General features: G+C 38.3%; 1 protein-coding gene across 1 annotated transcript in view; it reads right to left on the bottom strand.

Annotated features, from left to right (window-relative positions):
- Window positions 1–6,653: 6,653 nt before the first annotated feature.
- Window positions 6,654–26,457, bottom strand: part of Itgb1bp2 (integrin subunit beta 1 binding protein 2) — a 31,716-nt gene continuing 11,912 nt past the window's right edge. The window contains exon 11 of the mRNA XM_047536205.1: window positions 6,654–6,871. Coding sequence (XP_047392161.1) covers window positions 6,758–6,871 — 114 coding nt within the window. The 3' untranslated portion in view covers window positions 6,654–6,757. The remainder of the gene's footprint in view (window positions 6,872–26,457) is intronic.

Genomic DNA, 26,457 nt, shown 5'->3' with positions numbered 1-26,457 from the left:
TGTAGGTGGACACAATACCTTTATTTTTTATGTGGTGCTAAGGATCGAACCCAGGGCCTTATGCATACTAGGTGAGTGCTCTACCACTGAGCCACCACACCAGCCCATGTTGTTTTTAAAATTGTAAACTGTGTAACAAAATTTGCCACTTTAGCATTTTTTTCAGCGCTTGGGATGGAACCCAGGGAATCCATCATGTTAAACAAGCCCTCTACCATTGAACTACAACTTCAGCCTCCCACTTAACCATTTTTAAATGTTCAGCTCAAAAGTATCCAATACATCCATAAGTTGTGCAATCATTATCACTATTTCCAAAATTTTCATCACCCCAAACAAATCCCCCTGTACACATTAAAAATAACTCCCCATGCTGGGCACAGTGGTGCACACCTGTAATCCCAGCAGCATGGGAGGCTGAGACAGGAGGATCACGAGTTCAAAGCTAGTCTCAGCAACTTAGCAAGGCCCTAAGCAACTCAGCAAGACCCTGTCTCTAAAATATAAAATGGCTGGTAATGTGGCTCAGTGGTTAAGCACCCCTGCACTCAATCCCCGTTACCACAAAATAAAAAATAAAAATACAACTCCCCATTACCTCATTCCTTTCCCCTAGCTGCTGGTAACCTCTAATTCACATTTTGGGTTTATGAATTTGCTATTCTAGGTACCTCATATCAGTGAACTCATATACTACATATTTGTCTTTGTGTGTGGCTTATTTTACTTTATATTTTCAAGATTCATTCATGTTACTCAATGTATCAGTACTTTTTTTTTTGGTGGGGGGAAGTACTAAGGATTGAACCCAGGGACACTGTACCACTGTACATTCCCAGCCTTTTTATTTTGAGATAGTCTTGCTAAATTGCCCAGGTTGGGCACAATCTTGTGGTCCTCCTGCCTCTCAAGTCACTGGGATTACAGGTGTGCCCAGTCACAGGCCTGCCTATCACTTCATTCCTTTTTATGGTTGAATATTCCACTGTATGAATATCTCAAGTTTTGTTTATCCATTCATCTGTTGATGGACATCTGGATTGTTGCAACTATGGGATATTGTCAATAATGCTGCAAGAAACACTGGCATTCAAGTATCTGGTTTCATTTTCTCCACTGCTTTTCTTTTTACTATTTCACTGATTTTCACTTTGATTCTTATTATTTCTCTTCTTATACTTTGAATTTTATTTGTACATCCTTTCCTTGTTTATTAAGTGAAAGCTGAAGTCATTATTTTGAGACCCTTCTTCAGTTCTAACATGTTTTCTGGAGGGTTTTGGGGGAAATGTCAGTCAGCTTGCTTCAGTTTTGAAAGCATCACAAGCTAGGCATGGTTGCATATATCTATGAGCTCAGAACAAAAAATATATTATCAATATTTGATAGATTTGTTTATGCTGGGGATCTAACCCAGTGTCTCGTACATGCTGGGAGAGCACTCTACCATTCATCTGCACCCCCAGCACTCCAATAAAGGTGTTTATTGCTAAAAAATTATCCCCTATTTTTGCTTTAGGAGAATTCCATTAAGTTATGATATGGTTTTGTCCAGTTCAAAATATTTGGTTCAAAATATTTTCTAAGTTCTCTTTTGATTTCTTTCTTGACCCATGGATTATCTAGGAATACACTGTTTCATTTTCAAGTATTTGGGGATTTTCCAGATCTTTCTTAATGATACCTAATTTAATTCCATTGTGATCAGATAATTTATTCTGTCTAGGTTCCTGCTGCAATTTGAGGCTTGCTTTGTGACCTAGAATATGGACTATCATGATAAACAGTCCATGTAATGTGAAAAAAATATATTTTGTTGTTGGATGGAGTCTTCTATAAATGATCAACCAGATAAATTTGATTGGGTGTTGTTCACTTCTACTATATCCTTACTGATTTTATGCCTACATGTCCTATCAGTTATTTGTGGGGGTGGGTACTGGGATTGAACCCCAGGGTCACCCTACTACTAAGCTACATCCCCGGCCCTTTTTTAAATTTTGAGGCAGGGTCTAAATTACTGAGGGCCTTGCTAAAATGCTGAGGCTGTCATCAAACTTGCAATCCCCCTGCCTCAGCCTCCTCAGTCGCTGGGATTACAGGCGCACACTACCATACCTGGCTTATAATTTGTTTTTGAAACCTGTGTATTTTGAAGTCTTTATTTAGGATAGTTAAAGCTTCTTCGTTCATTGACCCCTTTATCATTGTGAAATTACCTTCTTTATTCCTGGTATCTTTGCTCTGAAATCTACTTTGTCTAATATTATTTTTTTGGACTACTATTAGCATAGTAATGTCTTTTGACCTAATTTTACTTTTAACCTATTCAGTCTTTGTAGTTTAAGAGCTTTTCTTGTACACAGAATAATAGTTGGGTCTTGGTTTCTACTCAATCTAATCGTCTATAACCTGTAATTGGGCTGTTTAGATCATCTACATTTTATGTTACTGCTGATATTAGATTTGAACCTATCATCTTGCTATTTGTACTTGTTCCATCTATTCTGTTTTCCTTTTCTGCCTTCTTTTGAATTAATCAATATTGGTTTTATTCCATTTTATCTCCTTGTTGGTTTATTAGCTATACTTTTTTATGGGGGTGGGATTCTGAAGATTGAACCTAGGGCCTCACCCATCAAGCAAGCACTCTACCACAAATCTCAGCTCCCCAGCCCAAGCTATACCTCTTTTCAACCTATACTTCTTTTCTTTTTTAAGCTGTTGCTTGAAGTTGTACAGTGCATATCTTTAGTTTCTCACAGTCTACCTTCAAGTATACAATAGCCATTCACTGGCAACACTCTCAGGTCCCCTCCCCGCTATGGGAGTTTTACTTTGCTTTGCTCTAAGAAATTCTTCTTTGTTTTCACCTTCTGCTGTCTGTGAATCTCATTCTTTGAGATTCTGAGACAAAGAACCCACCCAACACCACACTCCAAGTATTAGCACCACTTCAAAATTTAAGACCTGTACATTAATATAATTCCATTTTTGCCTTCCTGCACTTTATGCTGTTGTCATGCATTCTAATTTTACCTCAAAATAACCCATGATACTTTGTTACTGATTTTGTTTAAATAAGTTTTTTTTCTCTTTTTGATAGTGTTGGGGACTAAACCCAGGGCCTCATATATGCTAGGCATGCACTGAGGTACACCACTAGCCCTATTTTTATTTTAGATGGAGTCTGTGTTGTCCAGGCTGTCCTCCAATTCCTGGGCTCAAGTGATCCTCCAGCCTCAGCCTCAGCCTCCCAAGTAGCTAGGACTAACTATAGGTGGACCACCATGCCCAGCTTAAACCAGTTTATAGACATGTATATTTTTCTTTTTGGTACTGGGGACTGAACCAGGGCCTTGAACATGCTAACTGCACACTGTACCATTAAGCCAAACTCCCAGCCCCACAGACTATTTTTTAGAGCAGTTTTAGGTTCACAACAAAATTAAGCACAAAGTACGGCATATACTCCCTGCCTCCACACATGCACAGTCTTCTCTATTATCTCAACACCACACACCCCCACAGTGGTACATTTGTTACCATTATAGTATGATGCACTACAGTAAAAATCCTCTGTGCTACTCCTGTTCCTCCCTTGTACTCCCTAAATCCCTGGAAACTAGGGATCTTTTTAGTGTCTCCTTAGTTTTGTGTTTTTAAGAATGTTACATAGTTGGTTGAACACTATGCAGACTTTTCAGATTGGCAACTTGCACTTAGTGTATGTACTTGAGGTTCCTCCATGTCTTGATAGCACTTTTAATAGACTTAATTTTTAGAAGTTTTATGTTCACAATAAAACTGAACAGAAACTAGTGATCCCATATACTCTGCCACTCATGCACAGCCTGAATACATTTCTTTTTTTTTTTTTTCTTTGCGGTACTGGGGATCGAACTCAGGGCCTTGTGCTTGCGAGGCAAGCACTCTACCAGCTGAGCTATCTCCCCAGCCCTGAATACATTTCTTACAATCAGTAATGCTACATTGACAAATCATTATCATCTCCAGATCCACATTTTACACCCTAGCCAAGTACTCATACTTGTTATATATTCTTTAGTTTTTCACAAATGTATGACACTTATCCATTATTATAGTATCACAGAATAGTTTCCCTGCCCTAAAGATCCTCTGCTCTGGCTATTAATCCCTCCTCCTTCTTAAACCCTGACAACTAATGATCCTTTTTACTATCTCCATAGATTTATCTACCAGAATGCTAAATACAGTAGTAATTGGAACCATCCAGTATGCAGACTTTTCAGATTGGCTTCCCTCAGTAATACACACTTAGGTTTTCTCCACTGGCTTTTCATGAACTGATAGTTCATTTCTTGTCAGTGCCAAACAGTATTTCATTGTCTAGCTATACCTACCAGTTGACTTACGAACCTTGGTTGCTTTCAAGTGATGGTAATTATTAATAATTGTATTATTAATAAAACTACTGTAAAAATCCAGTGGCACACACCTATAGTGTCAGCTTCTTGGGAGGTTGAGGCACAAGGATTGCTTAAGCCCAGGAGTTTAAGGTCAGCCTGGACAACATAGTGAGTTCCCAGCCCACTCCAAGTACAAAAAAAAAATGGGCGTGCAGGTTATTAAGTACATTCCAAGAGCCCCACTGCCAGATCATATGGCCAGTTACTTCTTTTACTCTGCGCTGGGATTGAACCTAGGACCTCAAATATACTAAGTATTTGCTGAACTACATCCCTATCCCCACTCAACAAGTACACACACACACAAATATATCATGTATGTGTATGTTTGTATGTATAATTTATATTCATTCTAGGGATTGAACCCAGGGGCTCTTCATCCCTTTTTATGATTTTGAGGCAAGGTCTGGCTAATTTGGTGAGACTGGTCTCGACCTTGCAATCCTACTGCCTTCGCCTCCCCAATCACTGGGATTGCAAGTATTTGCCACTGTGCCTGGTTTCAATTATATTTTTATTTATTTAGGTACCAGGGATTGAACCCCTGGGTGCTTAACCACTGAGCCACATTGCTAGCCCTGTTTATTTTTTGAGAGTTTCTCTGAGTTGCATGAGGACTCGCTAAGTTGCTGAGGCTGACTTTGAACTTGTGATCCTCCAGCTTCAGCCTCCTGAACCATTGGGATTATAGGTGTGCGCCACCATGCCCAGCAGCAATTATATTTTAAAAACAGCTTTATTGGGGGTATAACTTACATACCATAAATTCACTAATTTTAAGTGTAAAATTAATTTATTGTCATTACAATCTGATATTGAAGCATTTCAAACACACCCCAAACTCCTCAAGCACATTTGCAGTCACTCCCTGTTCCCAACCTAGCCTGGGACAACTAACATGGTTTCAATAAATGTATTTTCTAAATATTTCACTTAAATGGGATCATAAATTCATTTAGTGTATTTTTAAGTGTATCCATGTTATATTATGTATCAATATTTAATTTCCTCTTATTGCATAATTACATTTTTTTCTCTTAAAAATCAATTAATTAAGGTCAGGCATACCTGTAATCCCAGCAACCTCCAGAGGCTGAGGCAGGAGGACTGCAGTACAAAGGCAGCCTCAACAATTTAGTGAGGTCCTAAGCGATTTAGCAAGACCCTGTTTAAAAAATAAAAAAACTAAAACCAGGCACAGTGGCACCCATTTGCAATCCCAGCAACTCAGGAGGCTAAGGCAGAAGGATGGCAAGTTTCAGGCCGGCCTCAGCAAAAAGCTCATGGTAAAAAAATAAAAAGGGCTGGGCTGGGGATATAGCTCACTTGGTAGAGCGTTTCCCACACAAGCACAAGGCCCTGGGTTCAATCCCCAGTACCGCAAAAAACAAACAAAAAAAAGCACAATAAGCCAGGGATGGTGGCACTCACCTGTAATCCCAGCAGGAGGATTGCAAGTTAAAAGCTAGCCTCAGCAACTGAGCAAGGTCCAAAGCAACTTAGCAAGACCCTGTCTCAAAATAGGGCTGGGGATGTAGCTAAGTGGTGAAGCACCCCTGGGTTCAAACCTTTGTACCAAAAAAAAAAAAGCATATGATATCTTGGCAAGATGTGGAGAAATACATACTCCTCTATTTTGTTGTTGAACTCATTAGTATGTATATTTGGAAGGCTATACAAAACTTTAGAAGCACATATCACTAATTTTTGCAGTACTGGGGGTGGACTCTACTAGCATTCTAACTCTGAGCTATAGCCCAGACCTTTGAATTAATTAGTTTATTCATTCTTTTGTTTTTGGTACTTAGGGTTGAACCCTGCACTGAGCTACATCTCCAGCCCTTTTTATTTTTTGAGACAGGGTGTTACTAACTTACCAAGGCTGGCATTGAACCTGTGCTCCTCCTGTCTCAACATACCTGGGATTACAGATGTGTGCTCCACCATACGCAGCTCACTCATTTACTTACTGTACTGGAAAGTGAACACAGGGCCCCATGTATGCTAGGCAAGAATTCTACTAGTGAGTCACATCCTCAGTCATATTTTATTTTGAGACAGGACCTAACTAAATCACTGAGGCAAGCTTTAAATTTGTGATCCTGCTGCCTCAGCCTCTTCAGTATCTGGGATTATAGGCATACACCATAGTACCTGGCTCATACCTCCTGCTTTTTTTAGAAAGAAAAAACCCAACTCTAATAGGCTTAAACAATAAACAGAATTTATTGGCTCACAATTATAAATTCCTGATTAGTAGTCTTTGTGATTGATTTGATTCCATAAATAACAATATCATCAAGGACCTAATTTCCTGTCAATTTAGCCTTCCAAAGTATGAGCTTCAATCCTAAATTTGACTCCCTTCTTGACAGTGAAAGGGCTGCAGCATTTGAAGGCTTCATATTAGTCACACCACACTGAAAGAAGAGAGAAAGGTGGCTTCCAGTATGTTTCTCAGAATAAAAAAACCAAAAAACTTTCTTTCCCAAATCCTTCAGCAAACATCCTCAAACACTTCACTGATTTCTATTAGGTCACAGGTTCATTCTTAAATAATCTCCTTGACCAGTGGTATGTATGCATTGATTGTCTAAGCCTAGGTTGCCTGACCCAATAACTGCAGCAGGGGAATAGACTTACCTTGATTGGGTTACACCCAAGATATTCCCTTCTAGAAACTGGAGGTAAGATCGATGCTTTATCCTCACCCCCAATATTATGACTGCTGAACAAAGGCAGAAATAAAGAATGGACACTGGGAAGGGAATCACATCAGTTACAATATATGTTGGTCAAGCCAACATACTTCTGGGAATTCACCTTACAGCTCTTCTGGTAGGTGTATACAAATAAGTATGTTCAAGAAAAGTCTGAAGTGTATATAATAGGAAATTTGGAACAACTGAAATGCTTAGGATTGGTTAAATAAATTATGACATCTCCATAAAAGAACAAGGTAGTATGTATATTTTTCCTGTGGGTGTATTGATAGCTTACATTATTTGTGTATGTGTGATGCTGGTGATTGAACCCAGGGCCTTGTGTATACAAAGCAAACACTCTACCAACTGGACTATACCCCCAAGCCCTATGGCTTACTTACAATCTCAAAGCTATATTACATAGAAGAAGCAGAGTGAATATTGTTACCATTTGTGAATAAAAGGTGGGAAGCGATTGATATTTATTTATCTATATATATACACATATTTTAATTTTTTCAGTAGATGGACACAATATCTTTATTTTATTCATTTATTTGATTTTTTTAATGTGGTGCTGAGGATCGAATCCAGTGTCTCACACGTGCTAGGCAAGTGCTTGTCCACCAAGCTACAACCCCAGCTGGATATATATTTTTAAGTAAAACAAGAAACTTCTGTTTTCATCAATAAACCAAACCAGGTAAGACACAGGTATATGAACACAAGCACAAATATCCCAATCACACTGATTCACATTTCCATATGCATGATTTGTGTAGAATATATCTGAAATATAAAAAAGTGGCAATAGCAGTTGTCACTGGAAAGGGAACACGGGAACTAGGGAGTATAAAACTTCCATTGCATATACTTTGGTATTACTTGAATTGTCTAACCATGTGCATGTATTTGTAGTTAAAAATTTTAAAAATTATAGGTTTCTAATTTTCATCTGTCACATTATCAAAGACAAAAACACTTATTAATAATTGGCAAAGCTGTGCATGGTAGAGCATGCCTGTTATCTCAGCAGCTTGGGAGGCTGAGGCAAGAGGATTGCAAGTTCAAAGCCAGTCTCAGCAATTTACCAAGGCCCTCAGCAACACAGGGAGACCCTGTCTTAAAAAAACTGGGGATGTGGCTCACTGCTTAAGTGCCCCCTGGGTAATCCCTGTAACAACAACAACAACAAAAAGTTGTCAAGGACATTGAGAAACAGACCCTCACATGTGTTGTTAGTAGATGTGTAAATTAATACACCTTCTTTTTTTGGTACCGGGGATTAAACCCAGGGGAATATAACCACTAAGCAACATACCCAGCCCATTTTAAAAAATATTTATTTAGAGACAGGGCCTCAGCAAGTTGCTGAAGCTAGCTTTGAACTCATGATCCTCCTGCTTCAGCCTCCCAAGCAACCGGGATTATAGGTGTGCACCACCATACCTGGCTTAATATACCATTTTAAAAAATATTTTTTAGATGTTGCTAGACCTTCATTTTATTCATTTATTTATATGTGGTGCTGAGAATCGAACCCAGTGCCTCACACATGCTAGCCAAGCACTCTAACACTGAGCCACAACTCCAGCCCCTTAATAAACCCTTCTTCAGAGGGTAATTTGGTACTGTTAAAACTAGCTGGAGAGATCCAAGATGGTGGAATAGAGGCAGGCTGTGTTCCTTGTTGCTCCTTAACTCAGGATTCAAGCAGAGGAAATACTGTTTCTCTGGGAGGCAGTCATCGCTGCCCACCGATCACCTGCTGTTTACCCCATTCATTGCCACATTCTCCCACCCTCTGCTAGTGTATCACCTGCCTTTTGAGTGCAGATCACTCACTGACCACTGCCAATCATCTGCCATTTGCCCATTTGCCCACCTCTTGCCTGCCCATCACCCACTGCCCAACATCCACCCGCCGACTGTCCACCGTTAGCCTGCAGATGGCCCACAGACTGCCAGTGGATTGCCTGCTGCCCACTGTAGCCTGGAAGTCCACAGGGCCTGCACGTTTGTCACCGTGGCCACCGCCATCTCGAGGCATGGCCACTGCCATCTTGACGCGTGGCCACCGCCATCTTGACGCATGGCCACCTTGGTCTGGGGACTCAGACCAGGGCCTGGAAATATACTGGGGTGCCTGCAGGTCTCATTGCACCTGAGGTCTTTCTGCTCAGTGCAGTAGTGGCTGCCATCTGGCTGCCTCTTTGCAGGGTCACTCCTATGTGTGAGTGCATCCCAGGTATTCTCTCTGCAAGCTGAAAGGGCATTGAGATCTCGGGACTGCAGCAAGACAGGGCCTGGGGAAGCTGAAGACCAGGTCCATCAGATTGCAGCTGGGTTTACATGGGCCAGTCTGGATCTGGCAAGCCTGTGGAAAGTTGGAGACAAGGGGCAGTTCCCTGGGGGGGGGGGGGTGGCGGGGCACAGGTTGAAGAAACTGGAGAAAACTGGGCTCTCTCCAGTTCAGTGAGTCCTGAAGTGTGAAGAGACAGAAGAGGACAGATACAATGGTTGGGAAGACTGTAAGAGGGCATCCTGCTATTGGCTCACCCACTCAATGGGTCCAGCTAGGCTGAACTGGAGCTAACATCAAGCTTCAGAAAACCCCACATATGGGTGGAGAAGGGAAGCTGAGAATATTTTTGAAAGCCAGCGGAAGGAATCATTCAGTTTTCTATTGAGACTTTCCTTTTTCTCCTCTTTTAAGCCTTCTCTCTCATATCTCTACCATCTTTGAATCCAAATGTTTTTCATGCATCAACTTATTGAGGAATGGGATGTCTGAATAGTATATGACAGTTCTGTTGTGTAATCTTCTATTTTTAATTTTTTAAAAAAATTGTACATATTTTTTCTCTCACCTACCTGTCTCCCTGGATTCTCTTTCTCACTTCTCTCATACTAACAGCCAAGCTTTATTAATTCCTCCCTCACTCTTACTATGAATGTTTACCTCTATCTTCTCTCCCTCATAAACATCACATCTTACACTATTTCTGTTCCCTCACTGTCCATCATTGGAAATGGTAAACCCTTTTAGCAAACTTACTGCTGATATTGTAGACGATAATTGAACACTTCATTTCTATCTACTGTGACAAAACTGTAAATGCCTTAATAGAAGCCATTTGGTTTAAGGTGGTATATCATTTGTATTGTTTCCCTCTTAAAGGTAAAGTATTGGAAGTCTTCAGGGACACTATAAGACTACAGGGTGGGCTGGGGAGATAGCTCAGCTCGTAGAGTGCTTGCCTTGCAAGCACAAGGCCCTGAGTTTGATTCCCAGTATCGCAAAAAAAAAAAAAAAAGGACTATAGGGTAAAATCTATACTGCCCCAGCTCCATACAGCTAGATGAGAAGACACGCCCAAAACATGAAAACAACAAAGAAACAAAGGGCCTCAAAAAAAACCAATATGTTCCAACAATAGAATCCACAGACAACACAGTAGAAGAAATGTTAGAGAAGGAGTTTAGAAAATAGTTAGATTGATCTTTGAAATAAAGGTTCATATTGGAGAGAAAATACAGGAAGTGCAAGATCACTTCAATAAAGCATCAGAGATTATAAAAAGGAATCAAGTGGAAATCCTTAAAATGAAGTAAATAAACCAAATTAAAACTTCAATGGATAGTACCACCAATAGACCATTTGGAAGACACAACCTCAGTCAATGAAAACAAAATATACACTCTTAAAAATAGTCAACTGCACAGAGAAGATGGTAAGAAACTATGAATAGAACTTACAAGAAATATGGGATAACATGAAAAGACCAAATTTAAGATATATCAGAATAGATGAAGGCATGGAGAAACAAAACAAAGGAATGCACAATCTTTTCAATGACGTATCAGAAAACTTCCCAAATCTAAAGAATGAAATGGAAAATCAACTACAAGAGGCTTATAGGGGGCTGGGGAGATAGCTCAGTTGGTAGAGTGCTTGCCTCACAAGCACGAGGCCCTGGGTTCAATCCCCAGCACTGCAAAAAAAAGAAAAAAGAGGCTTATAGGACCCTAAATGTACAAAATTATAGCAGACCCACACCAAGGTACATTATAATGAGAACGACTAACATACAGAATAAAGTCAGAATTTTAAAGACTGCGAGAAAAAAAAAATCAAATTACATAGGGGGAAACCAATTCAGAATTCAGCTGATTTCTCAACCCAGACCCCCAATGCCAGGAGGTCCTAGAATATATCAAGCTCTGAAAGAAAATGGATGCCAACCGAGAATATGCTACCCAGCAAAATTAAGCTTCAGATTTGAAGATGAAATAAAAACGTTCCATGACAAACAAAAGTTAAAAGAATTCGGGCTAGGGATATAGCTCAGTTGGTAGAGTGCCTGCCTCACAAGCACAAGGCCCTGGGTTCAATCCCCAGCACCGCAAAAAAGAAAAAAAAAAAAAAAAGAATTCACAACTAGAAAGCCTGCACAACAGAACATTCTTAGCAAAATATTCCATGAGGAAGAAATAAAAAAAAAAAACAATAAAAACCAGCAAAGGGAGGAACTACACTAAGGGAAATGTCAATCAAAGGAGAAATTAAATCAAGTTAAAAAACAAAAATAAACCAAAATCACTGGGAAAACAAATCATATCTCCATAATAACCCTGGAATGTTAATGGCCTAAACTCATCAATCAAAAGACACAGACTGGCAGATTGGATTAAAAAGAAAAGACCCCAAAATATGCTGTCTTCAAGAGACTTACCTACTAGGAAAAAGACATCCACAGACTGAAGGTGAAAGATTGGGAAAAAACATATAACACTCACATGGATTACATAAACAACCAAGGGTTTCCATCCTCATATCAGACAAAGTGGATTTCAACCAAAGTTAGAAGGGATAAAGGACATTTCATAGTGCTTAAAGGAATCATACACCAACAAGACATAACAATCATAAATATATATGCCCCAAACAATGGAGCATCTATGTACATCAAATAAACCCTTCTCAATTTCAAGAATCAAATAGACCACAACACAATAATACTGGGTGACATTAACACACCTCTCTCATCACTGAATAGATCTTCCAAACAAAAACTAAACAAAGAAATTACATAATTAAATAATACAATCAATGATTTAGACTTAATGGGCATATATAGAGTATTTCACCCATCATTGAGTGAATACACTTTCTTCTCAACAGTACATGGATCCTTCTCTAAAACAGACTATATTTTATACCACAAAGCAACTCTCAGCAAATACAAAAAAATAGAAATACTACACTGCAGAATCTATCAGATCATAACAGAATAAAACTAGAAATCAATGATAAAATTAAAAATAGAAGCTACTCCAGCACCTGGAGACTAAATAGCAGGCTATTGTATGATGAAGGGATAAAAGAAGAAATCAAGGAAGAAAGAAAAAATACAACATAGCAAAATCTCTGGGACACTATGAAGGCAGTGCTAAGAGAAAAGTTCATTGAATTGAGTGCATACATTAAAGGAATAAAAAGTCAACAAATAAATGACCAAACATTACATCTCAAAGTCCTAGAAAAAGAAGAACAAATCAACACCAAAAGCAGCAGAAGACAGGAAATAATTAAAATCAGAGTTGAAATCAATGAAATTGAAACAAAACAAAGAATTCAAAAACTTGACAAAACAAAAAATTGGTTCTTTGAAAAATATAAATAAAATTGATAAACCCTTAAGCACACTAACAGAGAGAGAGAAAAAACTCAAATTACTAAAATTCATGATGAAAAAGGGAATATCACAACGAATACTGATGAAATACAAAAGATAATTAGAAACTATTTTGAAAATTTACACTCAAAAAAATAGGAAAACTCAAATACATGAAGAAATTTCTAGAGACATGATCTACCACAACTGAGTCAGGAAGACATACACAATTTAAACAGATCAATTTCAAGCAATGAAATAGAAGACACAATCAAAAACCTACCAACCAAGGACCAGATGGATTCTAAGCCGAGTTCTAATAGACCTTCAAAGAAGAATTAACACAAATACTCCTCAAATTATTCCATGAAATAGAAAAGGAGGGAACCCTTCCAAACTCATTCTATGAGGTGAGTATCAACCCGATAACCAAACCAGACAAAGACACATCAAAGAAAGAAAACTTTAGACCAAAATCCCTGATGAAAATAGATGCAAAAATTCTCAATAAAATTCTGGCAAATCACATACAAAAACATATTAAAAAGATAGTGCACCATGGTCAAGTGGGGTTCATCCCACTTGATCAAAGTTAGTTCAACAAGCAAAAATCAATAAAAATAATACATCACATCAACAGACTTAAAAACAATAATCTTATGATTATCTCAAGAGACACAGAAAAAGCCTTTAACAAAATACAGCACCTCTTCATGTTCAAAACAGTAGGGACAGTAGGAACATACCTCAACATTGTAAAAGCTATTTATGCTAAGCCCATGGCCAACATCATCATAAATGGAGAAAAACTGAAAGCGTTCTTTCTAAAAACTTGGAACAATAAACGAATACCCTCTTTAACCACTTCTATTCAGCATCATCCTTAAAACTCTAGCCAGAGCAGACAAAAGAAATTTAAGGGATACGAATACAAAAAGAACTCAAAACTATCAGATGACATAGCTCTATATTTAGAAGATCTAAAAAGTTCCACCAGAAAAGGTCTAGAACTAATAAATGAATTCAGGAAAGTAGCAGGATATAAAATAAGTACCCATAAATCAAATGCATTTCTATATAAAAGCAACAAATCCACTACAAAAAAAATTAGGAAAACTACCCAATTCATAATAGTCTCAACAAAAATAAAATACTTGGGAACCAATTGAACAAAAGAGTTTCAAAGACCTCTACAATGAAAACTACAGAACACTAAAGAAAGAATTTCAAGACCTAAGAAGATGGAAAGCTCTCTCACGTTCTTGGATAGGCAGAATTAATATTGCCAAAATGGGCATACTATCAAAACTGTTATACAGATTCAATGCAATTCCCATTAAAATCACAATGATATTCTTCATAGCAATAGAAAAAGCAGTCATGAAATTCATTTCATAATAGCCAAGGCAATCCTTGGTAAGAAGAGTGAAGCAGGAGGCATCACAATACCAGACCTTAAACTATACAACAGAGCAGTAGTAATAAAACAGCACAGTATTAGCACCAAAATAGACATGTAGACCAATGGCACAAAATAGAAGACACAGAGACAAACACACATAAAACTGGTTATCTCATACTTTCTAAAGGTGCCAAAAATACACATTGGAGAAAATATAGCCTATTCAACAAATGGTGCTGGGAAAATTGGAGATCTATATATAACAAAATGAAATTAAACCTGACTCTCACCCTGCACAAAAATCAACTCAAAGTGGTTCAAAGACATAGGCATTAGAACAGAGACCTTGAACCTAACTGAAAAAAAGTAGGCCCAAATCTTTATCATGTCAGCTTGGGACCTGACTTCCTTAAAAAGACTCCTACAGCACAAGAAATAAATTAAGAATCAATAAATAGAATGGATTCAAACTAAAAAGTTTCTCAGCAAAGCAAACAATAACATGCAGAGAGAGCCTACAGAATGGGAAAAAAAAATCTTTACCACACACACCTCAGGTAGAGCACTATTATCTAGGATATATAAAGAAATAAAAAAATTAACACTAAAAAAACAAACAACCCAATCAATAAATAGGCTAAGGAACTGAACAGACACTTCACAGAAGAAATATAAACAATCAACAAACCTATGAAAAAATGTTCATCATCTCTTCTAATTAGAGAAATGCAAATCAAAACTAAGATTTCATTTCACTCCAGTCAGAATGGCAATTATCAAGAATATAGGGGCTGGAGATATAGCTCAGTCGGTAGAGTGCTTGCCTTGCAAGCACGAGGCCCTGGGTTCAATCCCCAGCACCACAAAAAAAAAAAAAAAGAATATAATAAGTTTCAGTAAGGATGTAGAGAAAAAGGTATACTCATACATTGCTGGTGGGACTGCACATTAGTGCAACCACTTTGGAAAAAAGTATGAGATTCCTCAGAAAACTTGGAATGGAACCACCATTTGACCCAGTTATCCCACTCCTTGGTTTATACCCAAAGGACTTAAAATCAGCATACTACAAAGTGATGCAGGCACATCAATATTTATAGCAGCTCAATTCACAATAGCTAAACCATCCAACCTAGATGCCCTTTAACAGATGAATGGATAAAGAAAATGTGGTACATATACAAAATGGAGTATTACTCAACCTTAAAGAAGAACGAAATTATGGCATTTGCAGGTAAATGGATGGAACTAGGGAATATCATGCTAGAGTGAAATTAGCCAATCCCAGAAAACTAAAGGCTGAATGTTTTCTCTGATAAGTGGATGTGGAGTCATAGTGAGGGTGGGTGGGTAGGGAAGAATGAAGGAAATTTGGATTATGCAGAGGGGAGTGAGAGGAGGGGTGGGTCAGTGGGGATGGGAAGGACAGTAGAATGAGACAGACATTATTGCCCTATATACATGTAGAAAAAATTTTTTAAAAATTTCCAGGTTTTAAGTAGCTAGTTACTAAGATGTATCTCTTGGGGGAAGTTGAATGAACAATACATGAGATTTTCCTATATTATTTGTACAACTTTGTGTAAATCTGTAATTATTTCAAAATAAAAATTAAAAAAAAACTAGCCGGGCATGGTTGCACATACCTGCAATTTCAGCAACTTGGGAGACTGAGGCAGGAAGATCACAAGTTTGAGTTTGGTCTTAGCACCTTGACAAGACCTTTTCTCAAAAAATAAAAATTAAAAATGTTGGGGGGGGGGCTGGGGATATAGTTCAGTTGGTAGGTTGCTTGCCTTTCAAGCACAAGGCCCTGGGTTCAAATCCCCAGCACCGCAAAAAATAAATAAATATATACATATATATATATATATATATATATATATAAAATGTTGGGGATGTGGCTCATTGGAAAAATGACCCTAGGTTAATTCCTTGGTACCAAAAAATAAAGAAAAATAATAACAGGTGTGATAATGAAGTTCAGTGGTAGAGCACCTAACTGGCATGGAGACCCTGAGTTCTATCCCCAGCACTACAAAAAATAAAAATAAATAAAGTCAATTTGCTAAAATGGCGTCAATATAGCAATTAAGAAATAATTTTTCCCCAGCACTGAAAACAACATTGAAAATGATAGTGCTGGGGATATAGCTCAGTGACAGAATATGTACCTACTTAGTAAGCATGAGACCCTGGTTTAATCCCCAAGATAAAAAAAAAAAAAAAAAAACCTGCAAATAACCTTTGCCCTAGCACTTACACATCTAGGACATGAATTCATAGTCAATGGCATGAATCTCAAAATACTGAAAGAAGTCAAATGCAAAAGAATACGTTCTACATATAAATTAATTCATATAAAATTCAAATATAGGCAACAAGGACCTGATAAAGGTATGAGAATGCAGTTGTGGGAACATATTATACCTGAGAACAGAATACAAGGAGCCAGCTTTCTGTGGTGCTACAGATGTTCTGTATTTTGATTTCAGGGAGAGATTGCATAGGTGTATACATGTGTAAAAGTGTATGTCTAAGACTTGTGTATTTTACTATATTACATTATACCTCAATAAATGAAAAAAGAAAAGGATTTGGAACACGCCTGTAATCTCAATGAATTGGGAGGCTGAGGCAACAGGATCACAAATTCAAGGCCAGCCTCAGAAACTTAGTGAGACCCTGTTTCAAAATAAAGCATCTCTGGGTTCAATTCCTAGTATAAAAAAAATGAGGCAGACTATATAGTGATATGGAATGAATTTCTTTTATGTGTGTGTGTGTGTGTTTACATAATATATAAATTTGGGGGTACTGGGGATTGAACCCAGAGCACTAAACCACTAAGGCATATCCAAAGCCCATTTTTAAAAGATTTTAGTTTTTCATGGGCCTTTTATTTATTTATTTATACATGGTACTGAGAATTGAACCCAGTGCTTCACAGAAGAACACCAGCCCTCCCCAGCCCATTTTTATTTTTAATTTTGTGACAGGGTCTTGCTAAATTGCTGAGTCTTTTATTTTTTAATATATGCTATTTTTTTAAATTGTAAACAAATGGGATACATGTTGTTTCTCTGTTTGTAGATGGAGTAAAGGCATACCATTTGTGTAATCATAAATTTACATAGGGTAATGTTGTTTGATTCATTCTGTTATTTTTTCCCTTCCCACCCCTCTTTTCCCTCTATATAGTCCTTCCTTCCTCCATTCTTGCCTCCCTCCCTAACCCTAACCCTAACACTAACCCCTCCCACCCCCCATTATGTGTCATCATCCGCTTATCAGAGATCATTCGTCCTTTGGTTTTTGGAGATTGGCTTATCTCACTTAGCATGATATTCTCCAATTTCATCCATTTGCCTGCAAATGCCATAATTTTATTATTCTTTATGGCTGAGTAATATTCCATTGTATATATACACCACAGTTTCTTTATCCATTCATCAATTGAAGGACATCTAGGTTGGTTCCACAATCTGGCTATTGTTGCTGAGAGTCTTGATAAACTGCTGAGGCTGGCCTTCAATTTTGGGTCCTCCTACCTAAGCCCGAGTCACTGGGATTACAAGCAAGCACCACCACAGCCAGCTCAAGATACATTTTTTAAATTTTTTATTTCCATAGTTGTAGATGAACAGCATACCTTTTTTTATTTTTATGTGGTGCTTAGGATCGAATCCAGTGCCTCACATATACTAGGCTAATGCTCTGCCACTGAACTACAGCCCCAAGCCCTCATGATATATCTTAAGTGCATGTGTGTGTAATCTCCAGACATAGAAACACATGCCTATATGGTGCACTGGCAATACAGTATAGGAAAGAGGAAATAAGAAAAAACACAAAACTCCACTGGAGTAAATGCTGTAGCAGACCTGATTCCTGGTGGCCTACAGCCTGTCTTAAAACCCCATGCTCATAGGTGATGTCTAGTTAGAGTTCAGATCACAAACACTGAAAAGAATGAAGCAGTATATTTGAAGAGCAAATAGTAGAGAGAAAGGTGCAAACCTTCAGGGCTGGGGAGACAGCTCAGTCGGTAGAGTGCTTGCCTTGTAAGCACAAGGCCCTGGGTTCGATCCCCAGCACCAAAAAAATAAAATAAAATAAAATAAAAAGAAAGGTGCAAACCTTCAATTCAAGGTTCAGGAATTCCAAACAGGAAAGGGTAAAGAAAAGAAAAGAAATTCTAACCCAAACATTGTAGTGAAACTTTAGAATGTCAGAGAAGATCCTAAAAGGAGTGAGATTTTCTATTTACTTATGGAAATATACTACATTACATATGAAATATTCTTGGCAAAAAGAGAAGAAAATGCAACTCGAATCAACATTTAATCTAGCTCCTATATCTTATCAACATTCAAGAAATATGGGGGGAAAAGAACACTCCACTGGCATGCAACCAGTAAAATCCATCCTATGGGAAGCTATCTCATAAAATAACTCAGTTTCTTCAACAAGTAAATTCCACAGTTAAAAGGAGGTGGGGTGAGAGAGAAAGGGGTACCTATAGATTGAGATTAAACAAACATATCAATAATTGTAGCATACAGTCTCCTGTGGATCCTTAATCAATCTAAAAAACACATAAACACTTATGAGACAATAGGGAAAATCTGAACAATCATTATACTTTTGATATTGTTCATTTTTTGCTGGGCATCGTGGCACACACCTGTAATCAATCCTAGGTACTCAGGAGGCTTGAGGCAGGAAGATCTCAAGTTTGAGGTCGGTCTGGTCAAGTTAGTGAGACCTTGTCTCAAAAAAAGGGGGGGAGGGGTTGCTAGGAATTTGGCTCAGTGTTAGAGTGCCCCTGGGTTCAATCCCAATACCGCACACATATACATGCAAAGAAAATCAACTTTTTAGAAGGCTAGGTGGATTTGCTGTAATGTTTGAGAAGTATCTCATATTTGGGTACAATGTACACACCGTACAAGTCCTAATTACTTGAGAGAATGTGTCAGGAGGATCACTTGAGTTCAGGAGTTTGGGGCCAGCACAGCAACACAGCAAGGCCTTGTCTATTTGAAAAAAAGAGAGAACTATCTCATTACCTACATATTTATGGATGAAATTAAATGAGTTGATATCTGATATTTGTTTAAAAAGAACTTTGGTGTATGGGTGGGGGAATGGGGATTAGAGAAATATAGATGAAATAAGAAAGGCCATGAGGCCAGATGTGGTGGCATGTCTGTAATACCAAAGACATGGGAGGCTGAGGGAGGAGGACGACAAGTCCACGGCCAGCCTCAATAACTTATCAAGGCCCTGTCTCAAAATAAAAAATAAAAAGGACTGGGAATGTAGCACAGTGGTAAAAGCATTCCTGGGTTTAATCTCAAGTACAAAACGGAAAAAGAAAAATAAGAAAGAATGGCCGTGAGTTAAGAACCACCGAAGCTGGGGCTGGGGAGATAGCTCAGTTGGTAAGTGCTTGCCTTGCAAGCACAGGGCCCTAGGTTCAATCCCCAGCACGGCAAAAAAAAAAAAAAAAAAAAAAAAAAGAACCACTGAGGCTGGTGGATAAGAGGTCCATGAAAACTCAGTATACTATTCTTAATTTTGACTTTTATTTTCAAAATTTTCCATAATAAAAATAACAGGGCAAAAAACCAAAGGGGAAAGACATATGACCTACAAAAAACAACTGATACATTTAATTATTGATAAGAACATCCAATTGGAAAATATGAGGAAAAGATAATAACAAATGTATAAAATATTGATGAGGAAAACTAGAAATTTTTATTGTTCAGTATGAAAACCTGATAAATGGACAGTAGTAATGATATTACTGAATGAGAAATTTCGTAATTGAAAATTATCAAATAACTATAAATTCAGTAATGACCCCATTGGAATTTTGGGTGGTAGGTTGGGAGTATTAAACGAATCAGTTATGAAGTTCTGGAATAATATATAAAAATGAACTTTTAAAAGAGAAAAATAAGGGAAAACTTGCTTACTAGATATTAGATTATTATATAAAGTTGTGATATAGGTCAAGAATAAACAAACAGTTGGATGTGGTGGTGCACACCTGTAATGACGGTGGCTCAGGAGGCTGAGTCAGGAGGATTGCAATTTTGAGTCCAGCCTCAACAACTTAGCAAGGCCCTCAGTAACTTATCAAGATTCTATCTCAAAATTTAAAAAAAAAATGAAATGGACTAGGGATACAGCTCAGTGGTTTAGTGCCTACAGGTTCAATTCCTGGTATCAACATACATTAATTAATTAATTAACAGACCAATAGAAATGAATACTGAAACACTCAAGTGGGAATTTAGTATGTGACAAAGAAAATTTCACATCCCCTCTGAGATACAACTAAAATTATACTGAAAAAATATATGAAAATGCACAAATACCCAAGGACAAAAGTTGGCGGGGTTTTTTTTTTTTAGCAGAACTAGTAACTGGGAACAAAGTCTGCTCAAGTAGACAAAAGGATACAGATGAGACAGGTCATTTCACCAGTGAAAATAAGACAAGACTCCACAATTCAATGAGGTATTACAAGGGATAGCATGACATTTGAGGCTGAAAACAGAATTTAACTGAAAATTTGCACATGAATAATTCATTTAGTAATATCTATGGAGATGTAGCCCCAGTGGCAGAGCACATACTCAGAATGAGCTAGGCCCTGGATTTAATCCTTAGCACCTGGGAAAAATTCCACCATTTCTGCAATCAGAGGAAATGCAAAATAAATGAGTTGTCATTTGCACATCTGGTTGATAAATTTTAATTAATAACATCAAGTATTGATGAAGGTGTTGAGGAAACTGGTACCTCCCACACCACTGGGTAACCCTGAAAATTGAATAGCTTTTCTGGTAAGAAACTAAGAAGTAATTATTAACATTTTTTTGATACTGGAGATTGAACTCAGGGGCACTTGAACACTGAGCCACATCCCCAGCCCTACTTTGTATTTTATTTAGAGACAGGGTCTCACTCAATTGCTTAGTGCCTCGCTTTTGCTGAGGCTAGCTTTGAACTTGAGATCCTTCTGCCTCAGCCTCCTGAGCCACTGGAATTAACATTTTAAATGTGGAAGGAACTGTATGTCATATTTTTTAGCAACTGCACTTCTAGGACTCTATACTCAAAAACTATTAGCACAAGTCCCAGCATTTGGGAGGCTGAAGCAGGAGCCCATGAGTCCAGGAGTTCTAGATAATCCTGGGCAATATAGCAAGACCCTGTCTCAAAAGAAAAAAAAATTAGCACAGCCAGGTAAGGTGGCCTGCACCTCGAATGCCTAGCTACTTGGGAAGCTTGAGGCAGGAGTACAAGTCTGAGGCCAGTCTGGAAAATTTTAGGACTCTGTTTTAAATTAAAAATTTTAAAAAGGGGCTGGGGAGAGAGCCCAACAGTACAGGGCTTGCTTAGCATGCAAAGTCCTTGGGTTTGGGCCCCTAGCAACAGAAAACACACACACACACACACACACACACACACACACACACACACACACTTATGTATGAAAATGACAAGATTTGAACCCAGACAGCCTGATAATATAGTTTGTTCTCTTAACAATCATGTTCTGTTGCTTCTCACATAAGGAAACTTTAGTTGATAAGGATTGTACAGAAAATCAAACAGGTAATGTGATTGTGAGTAGGCCACGAGGTGCTAATTTAGGGAGGATTGTCAATAAAGGCCTCTACGAGAATTGATCTTTTAAAATTAAAATATTTTATTGTAAAATAATGCACAAACGCATGGCTTACTGAAAAAGGTAAATATTACTCAGGTCAAGAAGTAGTTCTTTCTACCCATAACAGCAGCCCTACCATGTGTTTTATTCTAATCACAATTGTCCCCCTAATAAGTAACCACTGCCTCTTTTTTACACTAATCACTTACTTGCTGGTCTGTCTTTCTTGAATTTTTGTTACTTGGGATAAAACCCAGGGCCTCATGCATGCTAGACAAGTGCTGTACCTCTGAGCTCCATCCCGAGCCCTTTTTAAAATTTTGAGACAGGGTCGCACTTTAATTGCCCAGAGTAGCCTCAAACTTGCAACCCCCCTGCCTTAGCCTCCCAAGTTTCTGGGATTACAGGTGTGTGCCACTGCGTCCAAATTAAGAACTTTTTAATCTACACACATACCTTATGTCTTTTTATTTTCTTACGGCATTCTGTAGAAGATCTTGAGTTATGTGACCTATAGAGTTTCTCAGTCTGGATTTTGCTAACTGCACACATATCAAGTGGCCCTGTCCTTTGTTATTTCCTGCAAACTGGCAGATGGATCCAAATATTAAATGAACTTAATTTCCATTCCTTTCATATGACCACAGGATGACTATACCTGATGTCTCCTTATGTTACTGGAAGTTGCTGACCTATCTACTGAGGAGTGAAAAATAGGAATATTCTTTTTTCTTTGAGATGAGTGCTATGTTGCTCAGGGTGGCCTCAAACTCACCATCCTCCTTGCTACAGCATCCTAACCTGCTGGGACTTCAAGATGTACCTGACTTTAAAAATGTTAAACCTGGGGGCTAGGGATAAAGCTCAGTTTGCAGAGTGCTTTCCTGTCAAGCACAAGGCCCTGGGTTCAACCCCCAGCACAACAAAACAAACAAACAAAAAATGCTAACCCTGGCAAAGTAGTGGTACATTCCTGTAATCTTAGCTTCCCTAGAAACTGAGGCAGGAAGATCATAAGTTCATGGCCAGCCTGAGCAACTGAACAAGACTCTATCTCAAAATAGAATTTAAAAAAGAGGTAGGGCTGTAGCCCAGCAATTGCCTAGCATGCACAAGGTCTGGGGTGTAATACCCAGAAAAAAAAGGGAAAATACATAATTTTATAATTCTAGCACTTAATTTTATTATTGGAATAGTTTGTAAAAAGACATTTTGGGGGGAGGAAGGTAAGGCAATGGGGTATGAAATGAACTAAATTATGTTGTGCTCATTTCTGAATATGTTAAATTCCACTACCATGTATAGTTGTAATATACCAATAAAATGTTTTATAAGACACACACATCCTCTTATCTATTTCATTACCCAGTTCATCTAGGAAAGAAGGGTGAAAGCTTGATTTTTTCCCTTTATTGAACAGTTTTCAAGGTAATTAATCAGCTCCCTATCATAAGAGGTGATACTTGAGCTAAGACTTGGATGATAAGGAGACAGCTATTCAAAGATCTGGAGGCAGGAGTATCAGATAGTATAAAGGCACTGAAGGAGTGAGCTGTCCAGGTTCAAGGAACAGAAAAGCAACATGCCCACATTACTGACTAGAACTTATGGAACTCTCATTACCCTCCTTTTCATGCTTATGACCACACCCACTTAGTGTGGGGTGTCATTTCTTCCCTGAACCACTGTAGTTACCTTCAACTGATTTTACTACCTCCAAGCTTTTTCTACACTACTCAATTAAGCAGGGCACATCTGTTTGTCTGTAGTCACTGATACTATGGAAGTTGAGGCAGGCAAAGTGCTTAAGCACATGAATTCAAGAGCATTCTGCAGAACATAGAAATACTGTCTCCTTAAAATAGCAATTAACCCTGTGAACTCAGTGGCTTGGGAGGTTGAGACAGGATCATGAGTTCAAAGCCAGCCTCAGCAAAGGCGAGGTGCTAAGCAACTGAGTAATACCCTGTCTCTAAATAAAATACAAAATATGGCCGGGGATGTAGCTCAATAGTAGAGCAACCCTGAGTTCAATCCACCAGTACCCACCCCCAAAAAATCAATTAACCCCAAGCCGGGTGTGGTGATGCATGCCTATAATCCCAGCAGATGGGGAGGTCAAGGCAGGAGGATCACAGTTCAAAGCCAGCCCCAGCAACTAACCAAGGCCCTAAACAACTTAGTGAGAGTCTGTCTCAAAATAAAAAGTAAAAAGGGGTAGGGATGTGACTCAGTATTTAAGCGCCCCTGGGTTCAATCCCTGGTACCCCACCCAAAAAAGAAATCAGTCGACCCCTTTCAACTCTTTATAATTTTTTTGAGGTTGCATTGATAATTTTATGACATGTATCACTGGCAAAATAAGATTCGGTTAATGGAGGAAAGTGTTTGGTGAAAAAGTATTGCTGGACACCAAGAAGAAAGGTTTCATAGTCAAACCTGGAATCAAGTCAGACATAGTAGTGTACACCTGTAATCCCATTGATTTGGGAGGCTAAGGCAGGAGGATCACAAGTTTGAGGTCAGTTTCATCAACTTAGACCCTAAGCAACTTAGCAAAACCCTGTCATTCATTCATTCATTGATTCATACATACACACATACATACATAAATAGGGCTGGGGATGTATGTAGCTCAGTGGTAAAGCACCCCAGGGTTAAAACCCCAGTACCCAAAACAAACAAAAAACCTCAACAGATTTAAGTTCCAACTCTTAAATTTGCCATGTTACCTTGGGTAAATTATATAACCTCCCCAAACTTCAGTTTCCTCATCTATTAAAAAATGATAGTAATAATGCTTTTGATTGTCTTTTTTTTCCAGTGCTCAGAATGAAATGTAGGACCTTGCACATGCTAGCCAAATGCTCTATCACTGTGCTAAATACTTAGCAATAATACTTTAAATACATTTTTGTAAGAAATGAGAAATACATAAATACATATAAACATACAGGACATGGAATGTATTATGTGTATATATGTTTATTATAGTGTCTGGATCACAGTAAAGTCTCAATAAATAGTAGTTTCTTTAATTTTTTAAATTACTTCACTATGTTTCTTTAAGACTCTCAGTTTCAGTAATGAATTCCATCTCCTTAAAACCCGGGTCATTCCTATGTAGTGTCCTAGAATCATTTCAGAACATTCAAAACATAAGGCTCAACAGAGATCTTAGGAGAATAACTTGACATCACAGTCCTCTAGCCTAGCAGGATTCCTCTGACAAGCCTAACTGAGGAGGACCAGGGAAACCCATAGCTGATCACTGATATCTTACACTAATGTAAGGTTTTTCCAAACCACATTTACATCTCTGATCATTTAGTCTCTAGCCTCAGTGGGAACCCTAGCCACTCCAGCTCACCTCTTTGAGATTAAGACATTATATCCCCATTGTTCTAGATTTCTGCCCCCGCCTCACACTCCTGACAGCTACTTTAGTGATAGTCACTCAGTGAGTCTTGCCTCCACTGTCCTCTTTCTCCCTACCTGCTCCCAAAGTCCCAGAACACTGACATGGGGAGAACCACACAGATAAATATAAATTCATGCTGTCCAATTTCAACTTGGCCCTTGCAGCTGCTCAGCAACCCTTTTATTTGTCTCATACATTCCCTGGCACTCTCCCACAGAGGCTGTTCCTGACCTTGCTCCTTCTCCTCAAACTACAAATTCCAGTCTCCCTCCTTCTATTTAAAAAAAAAAACACTTTATGATACTTTGATCAGATTAACTGTCCCTCTGGCAATAAATAAATAATAAATATAACTTTGTCCTTTCTAGCCTTGTATTTCAGTAATACACTTTCCCTCCTAGGAAAGCCATGAATGTTGTTTGTTCTTTCAGACTTATATTATGACTCTCTAAGCAAAAATATGGAAAAGAGGGAACTTGCATTGGTTGTTAAAGATAAAGTAAGATTTGGATAGGTGGAGAGAGAGAAGATATTCCAACCAGAGGAAACATCTTAGGCAAAGGAACAGAGATAGGAATGAAGAAGATATATTTAGAAAACAGGGTATAGCGAGTAGAGTAATCCCCTGAGAAATCATCCCAGCTGCTGCTCCCTCAACTGCTACTTCTCCTTTTCCAATTCTGACTTCAGCCCTCATTGCTTCCCTGTCTGTCCAACTCTAATACCAGCTGAGTGGAAATCTGACACTACACGGCCCCTCACCCATCCTAACTTCCCTGGACCTCCGTTACTATTTATTAAGCTTTGACCCCAACCATCTGTTTCAGTCCTGCTAAAGAGGTCCCAGTTCCTTCCTGAGTCACTCTCCAAACTAGACATCTTCCATTTCCTTGATCACATGGGCCATTTCTCCACATCACTTAAAACAGGACAAATTAATACAAAAGATGCATTGTTAAGATGTTATTGTTTTATCAAGATACAACATATGGAGGTCAAAGGAACATGTTAAACTATCAAACAGATGCAATTAGCAAAACCCAGACTATAAAATTAAGGAAAAATAATCCAATCTCTTCAACAACAAAAAAGTTGCAAGGAAAAAAA

The sequence above is a fragment of the Sciurus carolinensis genome, chromosome X (assembly GCF_902686445.1).
Source record: "Sciurus carolinensis chromosome X, mSciCar1.2, whole genome shotgun sequence".
NCBI lineage: Eukaryota > Metazoa > Chordata > Mammalia > Rodentia > Sciuridae > Sciurus > Sciurus carolinensis.
Note: the sequence above shows the minus strand (reverse complement) of the source record. Positions and strands in the feature narration are given on the sequence as shown.